Genomic DNA, 16,495 nt, shown 5'->3' with positions numbered 1-16,495 from the left:
TTCACCCTTGGTTTAACCTTAATTCCCTCAGCAGGCTTCTTTTGGATGTAACTGTGAAACCCTTGTACTGTCTTCTGTTCCAGTTAAGCACAAAATGAACCACAAACTTATGCAGTCAGCTAATAAAGATGTGTGATTTGAGTTCAGTGAGTTCAGTAGTTCCCCAAAAGAAACATTTTTTAATATCTGTTTTTCAATAATTACTTGTTCTGATATTTTTATTGTGCAGCAACATCTTGCCTTCCAGACAATTCTGTTTACTATGGTGATGTTGACCACTGCCTTTGTTCTGCTTCCTGGACCCAATTTTTTCTTGGGTTTTTTTGCCAGCAATGGCCTTGGATATGTGTTAGTTTTCTCAAACCTGAGAACAGTGTAAATTGATGTTAGTTCATCCAGTAAGGATGTTATATTGTATAGGAAATAGCTACTCCTTTTGTAGCTGAAGTTAAAAAATAATCCACCATACCTACTGATGTTATCATTTTGTAATGTACCTTCTGCTATATGACTTAGTATTTTGTAGTAATTCTAATTCAACAGATAAAGAAGTCTGCTAGGTGTTGATATTTAAACTATTTTTGAAAATCAATCCAAAATATATGAGTTTGAAAGAAGCTCCTGTTTTAAGTAAACAGTTAAACAAAGAGGAGCTATTGTGAAATTCTAATATGTGAGTTGAAAAAGTCATCAGAGAAACTTTTTTTGAGAGTCACATCATCAGGGAAAAAAACTAGCTTTTGAAACGAGTAATTATTAAAAAGTCAAAACCCAAAAACCCTTTCTCTCTTCTATTCTCATCATTTTAGCCTTACTACCATCTTGAATATAAAGACAGAATAAAGCAGAGCTTCAGTTGCATGGTAAATTAGGCAGTCTTCAGTTCTACATTACGTTCAAGAACAGAAGTCCAGGAAGTCCAAGTAATGAAGGGTTAGCAAACAGCTTGCAGAATCCATGGCCTCCACAAAATTGGACTTAACCTGCTGCCTCCTTCCTGCTTGTTGTTTTGAAAGTTACTATTTTAGTTTCCAACATGAACTTAGTAGGAGATAGGCAGGCTTCCCAATATAGATGTAGTTAGTGCACCTTTCTGTAAAAAGCTATACAGGAATTTCTGCTGCTTTTCTAAGAATTCCAGTCAGCTTTGTTTGATATTCAACTTTGACATCTAATGTGCTACTGATAAATCTATTTTTAAAAATATGACTGGTTAAATGTCTAAGGATGAGACTTTTTTAATTGCATGAACTGGGAAAGTCTTCTGTTTAGCACTAGTAATTTGATTATATATATGGTTCTGCAAAACAGAGGAAAAGTACTGGATAGAAAATAGGAATAAAAAATTTGTGTAGCATATATGAACATTTTAAGCCTCTCAGTAGAGGATTAGAGAACTGTTTCATTGAAGTGACCATTAATATGTAAAGTGAGTTCTAGAGGTATTAGAACAAAACCTAACAAGACAGAGATAGTGTTGTTTATGTATCCTTAAACTATATGTGGAATATAGCTGTAAATACGGAAGCAGGGAGGTTGTGAAACATACTTTATTTACCCAATCAACAGTGAAATCTGAACCCAACTTAAGACACTTGGACTGTACCTTTCTCTCTGTGCATAGCCAATTTAATTTTTATCTTAAGAAGGTCTTTTTAACCCAATGTTACTCATTCTTCATTTACGTGTTGACTATATAACAGCACCATAGAAAAAAGATAATTATATTAATCACTCATCCTTGTTGTATTAATATTTTTGCTGAAATAAGGCTTCCTTCAGATCCATTTTGCACATTTTAAAATTAAAAACTGACTATTCTGAATGTACATTAAGCTATGACAGCAGTACAGAATGGAAAAATACTAAAATGTTCTGTAGAAGCTATTTTCTTTTATCCATAATGAATGCTCTCTGGTTCTCCTTATTGATCTGCTGGCAGTCTAGCAATCATTTTTTAACCCTTGTTAATGAGTTCGAAATTAAATTACTTTGTGTAAGTCATTCACCTCTTGTATTACAAAATTAGATAGGGCTATAGGATTTATGATACTAAGACTTTTTCTAGCATTCATAGATTAAACAGTAAAGGCAATAGCAAAATTATGCTCTTCTCTCAAGAAGTTGATGGGAGGAGTAGAATTAGTTTTTAATTTGTCTTGGCCTCAGACAGTTCTTCTAAGACTTAGCTTCTTTCTTGTATCTTTCTTGACAAATATAAATACTCAAGGGGAAAAAAAGAAGCAGATTGTCTTAAATCTTCCGAACGGATAACAACCTGTCTGTCTTCAAGTCCAAGGTGCCACATTGCAGTCAGTAAAGCTGGAATTCTGAGGGACTGCTATACCAGTGTCTCTTTACCTTGGTGTGAGGAGGAGGTTTGAGGTTGGACTGTTGTGTGACTTTCAGTGCTCGATTGCCGTTGGTCCCACGTCACTTCCACAACACGTGTTGACTTTGCCATCCATGCCAAAGGCACCTCTCGGTACAATTGCTGAGCTGTTGGGGCCCTGTGTGCCACCACTTTATCCCAAGGGGCACCTTGTTACCACCATCCTTCTCTTTCACTTTGCTCTTTTGCATTATTGTGCTCATGGCAATGTGCCTTCAGTGTGTTACCACTTGAGGACCAAAGACTGTTCAGTCACAAAACAAGACATGCAACAGGAGTCCCCCACACAAGAAAGCTATCATTCACAACATGCCAGAGTAATGGGGAAGCTTAAGAAAATTTGCTTTTGTTTGAGGAAGAAGGCAATTCTCCATCTGCAGACATTTTGATGTTTTCCCTTTTTTTTCTTGTCAGTGTTCCCTGAATTCTTTTCCCCACTGTTCTCTGCTACCTACTGATTTTCATTAATAATCTCTGACAGAACTGCCCTGACTTGCAGGTATGCAGGATGCAGATAAACATCACATTTTCTTACAACCCAGAGTACCATTATTTCTACTTTTCTGGTTTTTTTCCCCCAGTGTCTCCCAGTTCCCCTTTCCTGTAGATAATGTCAAGTTTTCTGTAGTAATAAATGTAGGAAAATAATTATAATCAATTTTCTACCCAGTGCTGGCATTGATTTTGTCTTTGCTTTTCAGAATTTACTATTTACAGATGAAACTGATAATTCAGAAATAAAAATAATTGATTTTGGCTTTGCTCGTTTGAAACCACCTGATAATCAGCCTCTGAAGACTCCATGTTTTACCCTTCATTATGCTGCCCCAGAGCTCTTGAATCACAATGGTTATGACGAGTCTTGTGATCTGTGGAGTTTGGGAGTCATTTTGGTAAGTGATTGAGGTTTTTAACTATAACTTTATTGCTTGTATCTACTTTTTATTAAAATGCAAAGGATTTGACATGATTTCAGACATAAACTGGGTGCATGCTGAATTCAAGTCTGGTGAAAATATTACTGCAAAAATAATAGGTTCCAAAGACAGATGTTTTCAAGGGGTGGAGATTTTTTTTCCTAAGTAGCAAATTAAATTTAACACTTCTGGGAATGGAAAAATTACTTGATGCAGTCAGGTTCTCAAAAAGAGGTATTCTTGTTAGGAGATTTTACAGGCATCCATATAATCTTTTTACAGTTTCAGTTCAGGGAAGGAATCAACCTGCATCCTGATTTACAGAAAATTAATTACAGTAGATATAAGTGAGGTAGAAATATGTGTTGTTCGTAGCTTCTTGAAACATACAAGTGTTTTTTCTAATGACTCCAGAGAAAGTCTTGCAAACTTAAAGTTTCCTATAGCCTCGAAGTTATGCCAGTCCAGATTTTATTGCACAGCTCTGGTGATGCAAACAACAGCCCTCCATATTTAGTAATAGAGTTGTCCATAAATATACTGTGTTTGTTAATGCTGCTTTTGTTATCATGACAGTACACAATGCTATCAGGACAGGTACCATTTCAGTCTCAAGACAGAAGTTTAACATGTACCAGTGCATTGGAAATTATGAAGAAAATTAAAAAGGGAGAATTTTCCTTTGAAGGAGAAGCTTGGAAAAATGTTTCTGAAGAGGCTAAAGAGCTAATTCGGGGTACGTATTCACAAGTATTTCATGTACCTTATATTTCTGTCTCAAAATGTAAAATTAGAGAACCATAAAATATTTGGATGCTGGAATTAGCAGCAGACTGTCAAACTGTCAGAGCAGTATCCACAGCTTGAGCTGTGTACTGACCCCTAATACAAACTATGGGTTGAGGTGGACACATCAGAGTGCATTACAAATTGCTTGTACACATAGCAGAGCTTTCTAATGTGGCAAGATGCTGATAGGAAGGTTGGTGGGGTTAGAAGGAACTCTGAAGAGCTTCAGAAAAAGTGAACTCACTGTTTTAAAACATTTTAAAACAAAAGCAGTTTTTCTTTTATGTTATTTTTGCTTTTCTAAAAAACCAAAACAGCTTATGAGATAATTGTCTTAAAAGCTAAGCTTTTGCAGAAAATTAATTTATTACTATATTTTACCCTTTGCCTATTTTTTAATCTATCTGCCAAGAGTACTTACTGTATTTCTGAGCTGCTTCATTCACATTTTCCATGCTTTTGGTTTCCCTTAAGCTTTTGAGCATCTAATTATGTTTTCAGCATAAGCTAGACACCAGTCTTAATTCTACTTAGATGGAGTTCTGAATTTCTGTAGAAGTAGGCTTGTAAGGAATTTTTCTGCCAAAAATGTAGGGATTTCCAGATTCAGACTTAAGTGGAATGTTCAGGGAATCTGAGGCTTACTCTCTTGAACTTCATCCCAGACAGGTTTTAAGTGAAGAAATCATTTGATAGTTCTGAGTTGGTGTGAAAAGAGATGAGACTTATCAAACAGTTAAATATCAATTTCTTGTGTTTAGTGATTCCTCTGGAGCGGATGATAGTCTAATATTGTGCCAGCCTTATCTAGGATAAATATTGGCATACCTAGGACAAATATTGACATTAGTTACTTATCAATGCAATGTATGAGATTTTCATAATAAATATTTACTTTTTCTATTAAATGAAGATAAATAGATCATAGTTCAAAAGAGTATAATATGTTTCTATTAGGACTTCTAACAGTGGATCCAAACAAAAGAATTAAAATGTCCAGCCTGAGATACAATGAATGGCTTCAGGACGGCAGCCAGCTGTCATCCAACCCTCTGATGACACCTGATAACTTAGGCTCTTCAGGAGCTGCAGTGCACACATATGTCAAAGCCACTTTTCATGTAAGTTCTAAGAAATTTTATGTCATATGCTATATTTTGTAATGTGTAATCTGGATTATGTATGTTTTCTCTTAATAACAAGACATATCTGTCCTTAAAATTCAGTGTTTGCTTATACCTGGATTTTTTTTCCATAATATGTAACATCTCTGGAGTACATGAAAATATAAATGATGAAGCAAAATTAAATTTCTCAAAGATATTTATATTCATGAGCACTTGAGGACTGAGAGACAGCTGTTCATGAAAGAGCTATTAAAAATACTTTGTTTCTTAGAGGAATCTATTAAAAGGTCTTCAAACTTTTATGAAAAAAAGAGAAAAACTTTATATTTAACTTAAGAAACTGTTTGACTTTTTGTTCTTAAGGTTAAAAATTTGAAGTAAAATTTCTGGAACCTGTGTAGTTCATTTTTTTTATATCATAGATGCTTTTTAATGGACTTGCTTATCTACTATTTTATGTTTACTAAAACCATTTGAACTGCAGCTGTATTATACAAACATATTCTTGATTCTCATGATACCTTCTACAGAGAATAAGCCAAAATTGAGCAGATTTATGCAGAAATGCTTGTGGACACTTAGAAGGAAGGAGACAAAAAGAAAATAATTGTTACTTGGAGAGGTCCTGATAATGCAACGTAATTTGGGCTGAAAGAAAAACTGTAATTTAACAGTATTGTTTCTGAAAATGTAGTCTTAAATAGGTTAAGGCTTAATAAAAAATACTTCTAAATTAAAAAGAACAAGGAGGGGAAGATGCCAATTAATAATGTGATGTATTGGCTTTTTCATACCCATAAAAGCTACTAAAATTATTATTACAGCTACAATAGGAACTAGTAGCACTCTGTCAAGAAACTGTGGTTTATCTTGTGACTTGCCATAGAACATTCATAATAAGTGACAAGGCATAAAATGTCTTAAACCTCTTGAAAAGCTTAGAGTTACCTTTTATTTTTAAACAGGCCTTTAACAAGTACAAAAGGGAAGGATTTTGTCTCCAGAATGTTGACAAGGCACCTCTTGCAAAAAGAAGGAAAATGAAAAAAACAAGTACAAGCACAGAGACACGTAGCAGCTCCAGTGAAAGTTCACATTCTTCTTCCTCTCATTCTCATGGTAAAACTACACCTACAAAGACATTGCAGCCCACAAACCCTGCAGACAGCAATAACCCGGAAACCATCTTCCAGTTCTCTGACTGAAAAGTGGAGAATATTCTCTCTTGAAGATTAAGGTGGTTATAAACTTGGTAATACCTACGTTTTCTTCTCCCACACTTCCTCCCTGTGGCTTACAGGCTGCTACAGGAATGTCTGTTGCTTTAGAAATGTATTTCAGTCATACCTTTTTAGCTTTGTATTTCAATACATTTCTTTTTAGCATTAAGTTTGGTATCACTGGATATGGTATAATACTATTATACAAACAACACTCTATTCTCTTAGGGCTAAATTACTAGTGTGCAGTCAAGCTCAAGGTAAGGAGCTATGCTGCTTGTGGTACAGCTTGGAAGAAGACTGTTTCTCAGTGTCAGAATCTTCCTCCCAGTTTTTTCCCCACTGTTCAAAGAAAGGAAAGCTCTGTAACATATATAGAACTTTTGAATCTTCTGCTTTTACCCAGCTCTGTGAAGAATGTTATAGAATTTGATTCTTCGTGCATGTAAAGAATCATTGGTACAATGCACCAAAGGAGTATAGTACTTTAAGACCTTTTAAATTTGTGGTTACATTCTGTCCCATTTCTTTGAATTTTAAGATCAAAGTGGAGCGTTATGGAATTTGTATTTTGTTTTAAAAAGTAACTCCACATATCTTATTCTAAACAACTGAGAATACAAGTCTTAGATTTTTTTTTAAATTAATTTATTTTTTAAATAAATCTAGGGTAAGAGATGTCTAATATGAGATGTCTACTACTGTGATACAAATTTTTTTTGAAGTTATTAGCTTCTGAAAGGTTTTACAGATTCTAAAACATAATGCTATAAAAGAAAATTAAATTTCATATTCAATGCTTTGGAAAATAGTCACATGTTAAAATACCTATTTCAAGAATTAATTATAATTTATATTTTCTTTTTATATTTACACAATAATTTTAAGATACTAAGATTTTTTTAAAGATGCAAAAGCACCAGTTTCTCAACATCTGTTGTTATAGGGGCCATACAAAATGTATACCAAGTTATTTGAATTTTGCATTGTGCAAATATGGCAGTTTAATAGTAACTGTAAAATATTAGAATATATGTTTTATTTTTTGCACTTTATAACATCTAAAGGAGATGTTTTTAGAATAAAGTGCACTCAGATCTCTCTTCCTACAAGGGTGCTGAGCACTGTTTTACTGGGTTGAATGACCTGAAATCCACCATACTTGGTGGTTATGGTCATTGTGAAGGAGAATTCTGTACTTTGCAGGAGTGAATCCCTGTATATTACCTACTGTTTTCATTCCTTACTTTTAAAATGCAAAGCTACTTCTATCTTGCTTTTACATTGTATATAACAAATACTAGACCTGGGCACCTTGTGTAGTGTAGATGTTAACAACTTATGCACTGGGAATACTAAAGGGAAATTATATTGAACACTGTGCTTCACAACTTGTTCACTGTGGTGTACTACAGTGAAGTATTTCCTACTGTGATAGTATAGTATGTACATAACTGTTTGGAATCATAAATGTGACTTACAGAAACATCAGCATAAACTTTTAAATCAGTATATTTTATAAATTTATGGAGAGCTCTTTTATAGCTTGTATTCTCAATGACTAGAGGTAACTTAAGTGCTAAAGATGACTTCAGTTTTGCAAATGCTTACATGTGTAAGTCTCCACTGAAGTCAGAGGGGCTCCTTGTCATATGCCTAAATTTCTGTGATGGAAGACTAATTGAGTAGAGGATTTTGTTAACAGCTGGCTCTATCTTAAAGTAACCTTAATCCAAACCCTATGCAAAAAAATAAGGTTATAGGAATTGTTTATATCAGTGGTTTTATTTATAGAATTGTATCAGATATCAGTATTGACAAATACAATACATCCATGTTTACAGGGATTGTGTGTATCAAAACAAGGCTTTGAAGCCCAACATGTTTGTTCTGTGTTTCTTTAATATTAATAATGGCATTCTGAGGTTTTGGAATTGCTCATGTGAAATAGTTTACTACTTTCTTGATGTGAATGTCAACAGTAATTGCAGCATTAATTTCAGGTTGATGTGAATATTGAGATTTGCACTGTTTATGTAGAAGTAGTATATTTAAAGATCAGTATATGTGCTAATAACACAACCAGTTTTAAATGGCCGATGTTAAAGTATTGAAAAATAATTGTCAATGTAATATATTCAGGTTTGCTTTCTGAATGCTCTCTTTGGAAATAATCTCAATAGTGAACATGGCTCATTTGTAAAAGAATACTTCCCCTCTCCCCAATAAACTTGCTGTAAATACAACGAACAACCCACCATTAATGCTTGTTATGCAAACAGCACAAGTGAATCGAGAGATTGGCGAACAAGTTGCTTGTGAAGTTTGCACTTGGAGGAGTTCTTGGAATTTGTTTTCTTCAGAGTGAGGACGACAAAAAGCTATCTTGGTTTTATTTCATTTAAATATAAGAAACTTTTGGATACCAAGTGGATTTGTAATATTGTGACACAGAAGTCCAGTATTGCATCAGAATGCATTGAGCCTTCAGACTGGCTCAGCCCTTTTCCATGGCTACTTTTCTGAACAAGATAATGATCCCTGCACAGCTGTGATTCTCTGTCATCTGAGAACAGAATAATTCCTGGCAGAAAATATTCATAGAATGATGATACATGTTTATTGGTTGTAATGAAGTGTTGCACAAGCTACTTATATTTTTAATATAAGCATGTATTATGTGCATGCGTGTACACACATGCTGTATTGCATGTCTAAGTCTCAATTTAAAGTAATATGCTTTGTTTGAGAGAACTTGTATTTAAAAATGAGTTCTGGACTCACACAGAGTTGGAAGGCCAGACAGTGGGGCTACCACAGAAGAGGAAGAATGTTATGGGAAATCAGAGGTGAGAGGCTTCTGGAAAGATTTTTCAGGGGTAAATTTCTCCCCTGGCTATCTCCATGTGCATGTAATAATCACTGACACTGAATTGCAAGCTTTATTGCCAGTTGTCCAGCATAAACACATTTTCTAACTCTGCAGTCACTGAGTATGTGTGTGTCCACACACATGTGTATATCTTTATAACATTAGGTCATCATACTGAATTCTTTTGTTATTTCTCAAGTATCAGTCCAGGTATTTTTACTAAGTTGGTGGTCTTCATTCTTTGCCCCATAAATGACAGTCTTTCTGAGCATCCAGTTTTTTACATTGCGAAACATGACATTGCCTTCCTTCAGTTGAGATAGTTGATGGAATATTCTGGATTGAAAGAACAAAAAATAATGTCTATTTCTGCTGTAAAGAGATTCTGCTTTGGTCTTTGTCTGCACTTCTCAGTTTGCTCTTTGACCCACAGGGCACTGGTTTCTATAAAAATATAAGAAATGCAGAGCTGTTGACTCGCCTGCCATCCTGCATTTTTATATATCACTCATTCAATAGATTCTGAATGTTCAGAACACCTATGTAAAAAAGAAAACTTAGACTGATTCCTGTGGTCTGCACTAGTGAATGAATCAATGCTTTCAGTTCCATGGGCCAGCTGGAGCAGTCTTGTTTGTGGTGCCCAGAAGCTGCAAAATGGGGAAATGCAGGAGACCTGCAATAATGTAAATTTGAAGAAAACCCATGTATTTTGACAGCCTTCATGTTCTCTGTGATAGAAATGGAATCTGCAGCTGCCTGGGAAACAATTATAAGTATTTAGGTAGAGGAGATGTTATGGGCTGGTCTGACTAATACTTTATTCAGTAGTAGAAAGCAATTCATAATATGCACACATAAAATTGCTTTTAAACATTGGCAACCAGTCTCCTTGTATTCAAAAAATGTATGCAGAAGTCTGGAAAGAAAAACAGAACTATAATTGCTCAGGAACTGCTAAAAAAACCAATCAGATGAAACTGCAAACCGATAGCAAATTTGTTGCCATTTTCTTAATAATACAAAGATATTTGTTGACAAATCCAGCATCAAGTCTTAAAATTGGGATCTCATTTATGTTCATCTGATTTTCCTTGGGGCTTTTTTTGGAAATATCTTGTTGCCTTAGAATGAATGTGATCAAAGGTTTATTTTCATAAGTAGGAGAAAATCTAAGGATTTAGGATTGGGCCTTGTGAATAACCAAAAAAAGTCTACTTGGAAAGGTAACCAGTTTAAAATATAAATACATATTACTGATATTTGGTGTTACATCTAATCAAGTACATTTCACATAAATTATGGGTATGATTTTGTGTGACACATTCAGCTATGCTGAAAAAGTTTCCAGTATAGAGTCTTTGGAGTTTATGAAAGTGAGAAGAGAGGAGGGAAGTTGTATTTAAAGACAATGGTGCAAAGAAGGAACAGTGCCCAAGATTTGTCTCTGACTCATGCTGCCAGAGGTGACTTGGTAAGAGTGTCATTGTCTGTAGTAGCTGACTCATTAGTAACAATACACTTGCTTTTTTTCCTTTAAAATCAATATACAGTAGAGAAGAGAAACTAAATTATTTTACAAAAGCAGCAAATACCTCAAAGCTTTTCTCAGGTGTCTCCTTAATGAGTTTTCATATTTTAAATAAATAACTCAGAGTAACATAATAGTTACTCTGTGGAAGCTATGCCTGCTTGAGGGAACAGGATCCCACTGTATCTGGTGATGTGTTTATTGTAGAGGAATTGTAGAAATTAGAGCTCAAGGTGCTATATCCCTGCTGCTTCTAAGTTCAAGTGTTAATACTGTTCTACTTAATATGTATTGCTGTGCCAGTTCCATTGGTGTGCAGCCATGGCAGGTCACTTAGTTCAGTGTTAAAGCTGTCAGATTAAAAGGAAAACTTGAGATCTACTTCAATACCAAAGTGAGAACAGGCCTTTAATTTTAATCTACATCTGGATGGCAGAAATTAGTAAAAACTTGGCATTGGCTTTCAACCTTGACAGTCTTATTAAGATGCTCCTGCAGGAAATTTTGATGCTTACAGATATCTTTACTGACCTCTTTCACAACAGAGGAAGAAACCTGCAAAATTATTTCTTGTCAGATAAAAACTTTTGCTAAAGTCCCAGTAGTACAGATCATCTCTAATTTCTACCTTTACCTTTGCAGTTGTGAAGGCAAAAAAAAATTGGTGACAGATTATGACAGCTGGTTATAAAGGAGCAGGGTGGTTAATTTGCAGTAAGTGGAACAGGGTGTGCTATTACTTGTGTCAGTGTGGGCAGGGAGTGAAGAGAGGGAAAGAAATGCAAAGAAGGGAATGCTGAGTGCTTTGCCTCGCTGTAATTTACAGGACATTCTGGTTGCACACCATTGCTTTTAAAGAAGCAATGGCCTCTGCATTTAATTTAAAGTCTTTTAGAATAAAACCCCCAGAGATTACCCTGACAACTTTTTTTCTTGGAAACTGTGTCGTTTTTACATGCGAAGGTGGCAACGTGTCCTCAGGAAGGCCCTGGTGTTCCATGACCTGTTCCAAGGCATGTGATGAGACTGAAGGGGGCCACCCTTTGTTTAGGACGTTTTATGTACTAATTCTGGATCTGTTGATTTTTTTAAAGACTTCTCTCCAGTTATTACTTCAGTGAAAAATCTATTTTAAATGTGTGATTTTCATTCTTTTCAAACGCAGAACAAAAGTAGTTGCCGAACGCTTCTTTGTCTCTGTCACCAACGTTTTTCTTGCCTCTGGATAGTAATGAACTGATGATATTGCTGGAATTCTTTCATTACCCTCAGCAATTTTCTTATCCATTTGCCATAGTACTCACAACATACAGTATTTTCTATTGATGTTTTAAGCGATCTACAGTTTTAGAAACTTTCAGAAGTTATATGTAGTTTTCGACTCCCTCTGGTGGTCTGGCAGTGGAGCTGGCGAGTAGTTTGACTGCTCACATTGACAGCAACAAGCAACATGTTTGAATGCAGTATGACACTGTACATGCTTCGGATTTAACTAATTTGTTTGTCCCAGATGCATTTAAATAGCAATGGGGAAAATACTGGTGTTTATTAATAAATACAAATATTTTTATTACTAATGAGCAGCAAGGAACATTGAGGGAAGAAAAGAAGAAAAAGTGAAAATTCAAAATTTTCATTCTGTGTAACAATTGAATTTATTTAAAGGGGTTGAACTTCGGAACTGAGGAAGAGATGTAACTGCACTCAGTAAATTCAATGTGAGAAACACTTCATCTTCTTTTAAGTGGTCACAGAAATGTAGTTTGAAACAGAATTATGTGATTTCTGTGTAGACAGAAACTGCTCTAAGTATGATTTTAGCCAATAATGTAATGAAATCAAACAGTTGTTCTACAGAGAGTAGAGCTGCCACAATTGCTTTGAAAGATAAAGAGAGTATTCAGATTTACAAAGGTACATATTTACTATGATCTAGTTTTCTAATTTCCTAACATGTAATAGGTAGCTTATTTTTACCCTTAAGAAATATTTAAAAATGGTACCTGGCTTACTTTCTGTGTTGAGAAGTAGAGGCCTAATTAAATTCCCCAAACTTAAAAGTAGCCAAAACATTTATCTGAAATCCTTAGATCTTTGAACAAGACTGAAAAGTTTTATGCTGGCACAGTACATGTGAGAAACAGAAAAGTATATAATTTTTCTTCCCATTTTGCTTCCTGTTCATTACAGTTAATATAGGATAGCAAATTTACTGGCATCTCACCTTTGTAAAAGTACAGTTGTGGAACATGTAGGAATTAAGATAGGAGTATGTTTATTCAGCCTCTAAAACTGCCATTTGAGTGATACTCTGTTGCCCTTTCACTGGCAATGCTGGTTCCTGTTTCACATGAATGGGCTTGGAAAGGACCTCTTTTTGAGTCTGACTTTTTATCTTTTGCAATTAGTAATTAAACTTCAGATTCCACCAATCAATGACTGTTAGCCCCTGTCATTTATTAAAGACTAAGAATTAACATAAAGGGATTTCATACAACAGTGAAAAAATAAGTATTTGCCTGATGGTGTGGCCTACATTCTATTTTAAATATCAATTGTCTGTTATCTCACAAGAGCAGTATAAACTGAATCACTTTAAAGGCAAGAAACTACAAAATCAAAAGTCCATTGTGAAGAAAGCTTCCCAGGTTCCTAGGTTTTCTTGAACTGAACTTTCAAACAGCCATAAGGCCGTAATGATTTACACAATAATGTACATTTGCAGATGTAACAATTTTATCTCTAAGAAAATACACTCCTCTAAGTACAAAACCTTGAAATGTTGAAATATTTTGATAAAGCTTATTTCACTTCTTATACTCACTGTATTCCTTGCTATGAGGCAGGGGTAGCAGGTTTTATAACGTGCATGTCATCAAACTGTTGATTTCACAGATGCTGTTCAGTCTCACTTTACTTCCCTTTAAATTGCATTTTGATACTCTCAAAAAGGAGACAAGTGCCACTGTGAAATTATCTTCTCTAAAAATTTTTATATGGTTTGTTGTAAATTTCACAGAGATTACTGACTTCAGTAGGAATGGAGAACTCTGCAGTTACCTCCTGTCACTAACAATGTTGTAATAACTGGGGGAAAAAAACCCAACAAAGACTTAGATTCCAGTAAAATGTTTGCTTCTATAATTGCTTATGAGTTGTGCTCTTCACTGTAGAGAAATTAATTCTCACATTAATATGTTTTGACCTGAAAATTTTTGCACTTCACATTTGAGAAAATGGCAGGCAGTAGTAGGGATTACGATTGCTTTAAAATACACATAGTATTTGAACTGCATCCTTCATCACTTACAATAAAATACATTTAGATCTTAATAGACATTAAAATGTTGATTTGTATTGAAAGACAAAAAAATTGGTAAAATACGGATTTATGCTGAGGAAAAGCTTTTAAATATTTACTTTTTTATTCTGTTTTACACAGTGAATATAAAATAAGGACTTCTGTGCTGTCTTCTGTAACATTATATTTCCCTCAGAATTGTCTTTCTCACAGAAATGTATGCTATAAGAAGGAACACAGACAAACTACTTGGAAAAAACCAACAAACCACTGGTCAGGGTGCCAAACTAAAACCAGAGTAGTAGTCTAAACTTGCATATTAAATGCTTTTTATGTAAATAGTGAAACAACACTGACCCTTAAGGTTTGCTAGCCTTTGACACAAGTTGGATTTTAAGCTTTGCCTGGCCCATTTACCTCAAGGGTCTCCATACCAGAGAGTTATTTCAGCAAGGCTGTTATGAAAATACTGCATTAAACTTTTTTAATAATTGTTTTAAACTTTTTTTTTTTTAGAATGAAGGAAAGCTAGAATAAAGGTGAGCTTGGGTTCCTTCCCTGCCACTTCAGCAGTGAATAGTGTTTGTCTAAGAAGCCAAACTCAATCTAGAATAAAACCCAGAGACCTTGTAAATTTTCTTGCTGGTTTGTTTTCTTTTTTCTTGTCTGAGTTTCGAGCATCGTATATTTGAATACGTTACCTTTAAAAATGCAAGTACTCTTTGAGTTGATTTTTCTGATTCCCTGTTATAGAATATTTAATATCTTAGTAGAGATTAAAATGCTACTTTATTTAAGTCAGTTTATATTCTCTATAACATTTTCATCAGTATAATCCCCCGTCACGTCTGTTCCTCATAGTTAGTTCTGTGTGGAGTTACTAGTGCAAAAAGCTGCTTTATCAGGTTTAGTTTCAGGTTACGAGAAGTATGAGAGTACGAATAACATATTGAGTGTGTGTGGCCAGGTTTTGGTAGTGTGTGTGTGGGTGCTACAGGGGTTGCTGCTGTGAGAAGCTACCAGCAGCTTTCTCCATGTCCAACAGAGCCAATGCCAGTCAGCTCCAGGATGGACCTGCTGCTGGCCAAGGCCGAGCCCTTCAGAGATGGTGGTAACAGCTCTGTGATAACATGTTTCAGAAAGAAAAAAAAAGCTACTGCACAGATGTAGTTGTGCTCAGGGAAGAGAGGAGTGAGAATATGTGAAAGGAACAGCTCTGCAGATACCAAGGTCAGTGAAGAAGGAGGGGGAGAAGGTGCTACAGGTGCTGGAGCAAAGATTTCCCTGCAGCCCCAGGTGGAGACTGTGGTGAGGCAGCTGTGCCCCTGCAGCCCACGAAGGTCAACGGGGTTGCAGAGATCCACCTGCAGCCCATAGAGGAGCCACGTGCCGGAGCAGGTGGATTCCCAAAAGAGGGCTGTGAACCTGTGGGAACAGGCTCCTGGCAGGGACCTCTGGACGCATGGAGAGATGAGCCCACGTGAGAGCAGGATTGTTGGCAGGATTTGTGACCCTGTGGGGGACCCACACTGGAGCAGGCTGTGCCTTACGGACTGTATCCCGTGGAAAGGACCCACTCTGGAGCAGTTGGTGAAGAACTGCAGCCCATGAGAAGGACTTGTGCTGGAGAAGTTCATGGAGAACTGTCTCTGGTGGGAGGGACCCCCTGCTGGAGGAGGGGAAGAACTCTCTCTGAGCAGTGGCAGAAACGACCTGGGATGAACTGACTGCAATTCCCATTCCCTGTCTCCCTGCATCTCTGGTGGGGAGGAAGTAGAACCTGGGAAGAAGGAAGAGGTGGAAGAAAGGTGAAGTTTTTTTAAGATTTGTTTTATTTCTCATTATCGTGCTCTGATTTTGATTGGTTGGTAATAAATTCAATATCCCCAAGTCGAGTCTGTTTTGCCCATCACACTAAGAGTGAGTGATCTCTCCCTGTACTCATGAACCTCTTATTGTGTTTTCTCTCTCCTGTCCACTTGCAGAGGGGAGTGATAGAGTGGCTTTGGTGAGTATCTGGCATCTGGCCAAGGTCAAACCACCATAGTGTGGAGCCATGCACTTTGAGTTCCTCATAGCAAGCTCATGAAATTGCACTGAACAATCCATTATTTCTCTTACTGCCCTGTGTTTGGGGGAATTGGAGTGGGAGTGATGGCATAAGGCAAAATGGTTCACCAATACATGTTAGTTATTTTTCCTGCATTTTAATTTTCTATCCTTTTCAGAAACCAAGTATCTCTCTATATTTGTCAGCCAGCTGCCTCACCTTACAAGCAGACTATTTCTAGCAAAGTAAATGTATGTCTCAGTCTGCCCCAACAATTTGATGAACAGGCCACTTCC

The 16,495-nt window shown here is 36.0% G+C and overlaps 1 protein-coding gene across 5 annotated transcripts in view; it reads left to right on the top strand.

Moving 5' to 3' along the window:
• Nucleotides 1–9,696, top strand: part of RPS6KA5 (ribosomal protein S6 kinase A5) — a 65,183-nt gene extending 55,487 nt beyond the window's left edge. For 4 of the 5 annotated variants that reach the window (XM_018082766.2, XM_018082764.2, XM_018082765.2 and 1 more), the window contains 4 exons: nt 3,094–3,285; nt 3,886–4,045; nt 5,056–5,219; nt 6,191–6,430. In XM_018082766.2, coding sequence (XP_017938255.1) covers nt 3,094–3,285; nt 3,886–4,045; nt 5,056–5,219; nt 6,191–6,430 — 756 coding nt within the window. Of the gene's footprint in view, nt 1–3,093; nt 3,286–3,885; nt 4,046–5,055; nt 5,220–6,190 lie in introns of all 5 variants that reach the window. The other variant, XM_018082763.2, reaches the window with a different exon arrangement.
• The last annotated feature ends 6,799 nt before the right edge of the window (nt 9,697–16,495 follow it).

Source organism: Manacus vitellinus, unplaced genomic scaffold, assembly GCF_001715985.3.
Source record: "Manacus vitellinus isolate BGI_N305 unplaced genomic scaffold, ASM171598v3 scaffold_6_pilon, whole genome shotgun sequence".
NCBI classification, from domain to species: domain Eukaryota; kingdom Metazoa; phylum Chordata; class Aves; order Passeriformes; family Pipridae; genus Manacus; species Manacus vitellinus.
The sequence above is the reverse complement of the archived record's forward strand: the minus strand, read 5'-3'. Positions and strand labels throughout refer to the sequence as shown.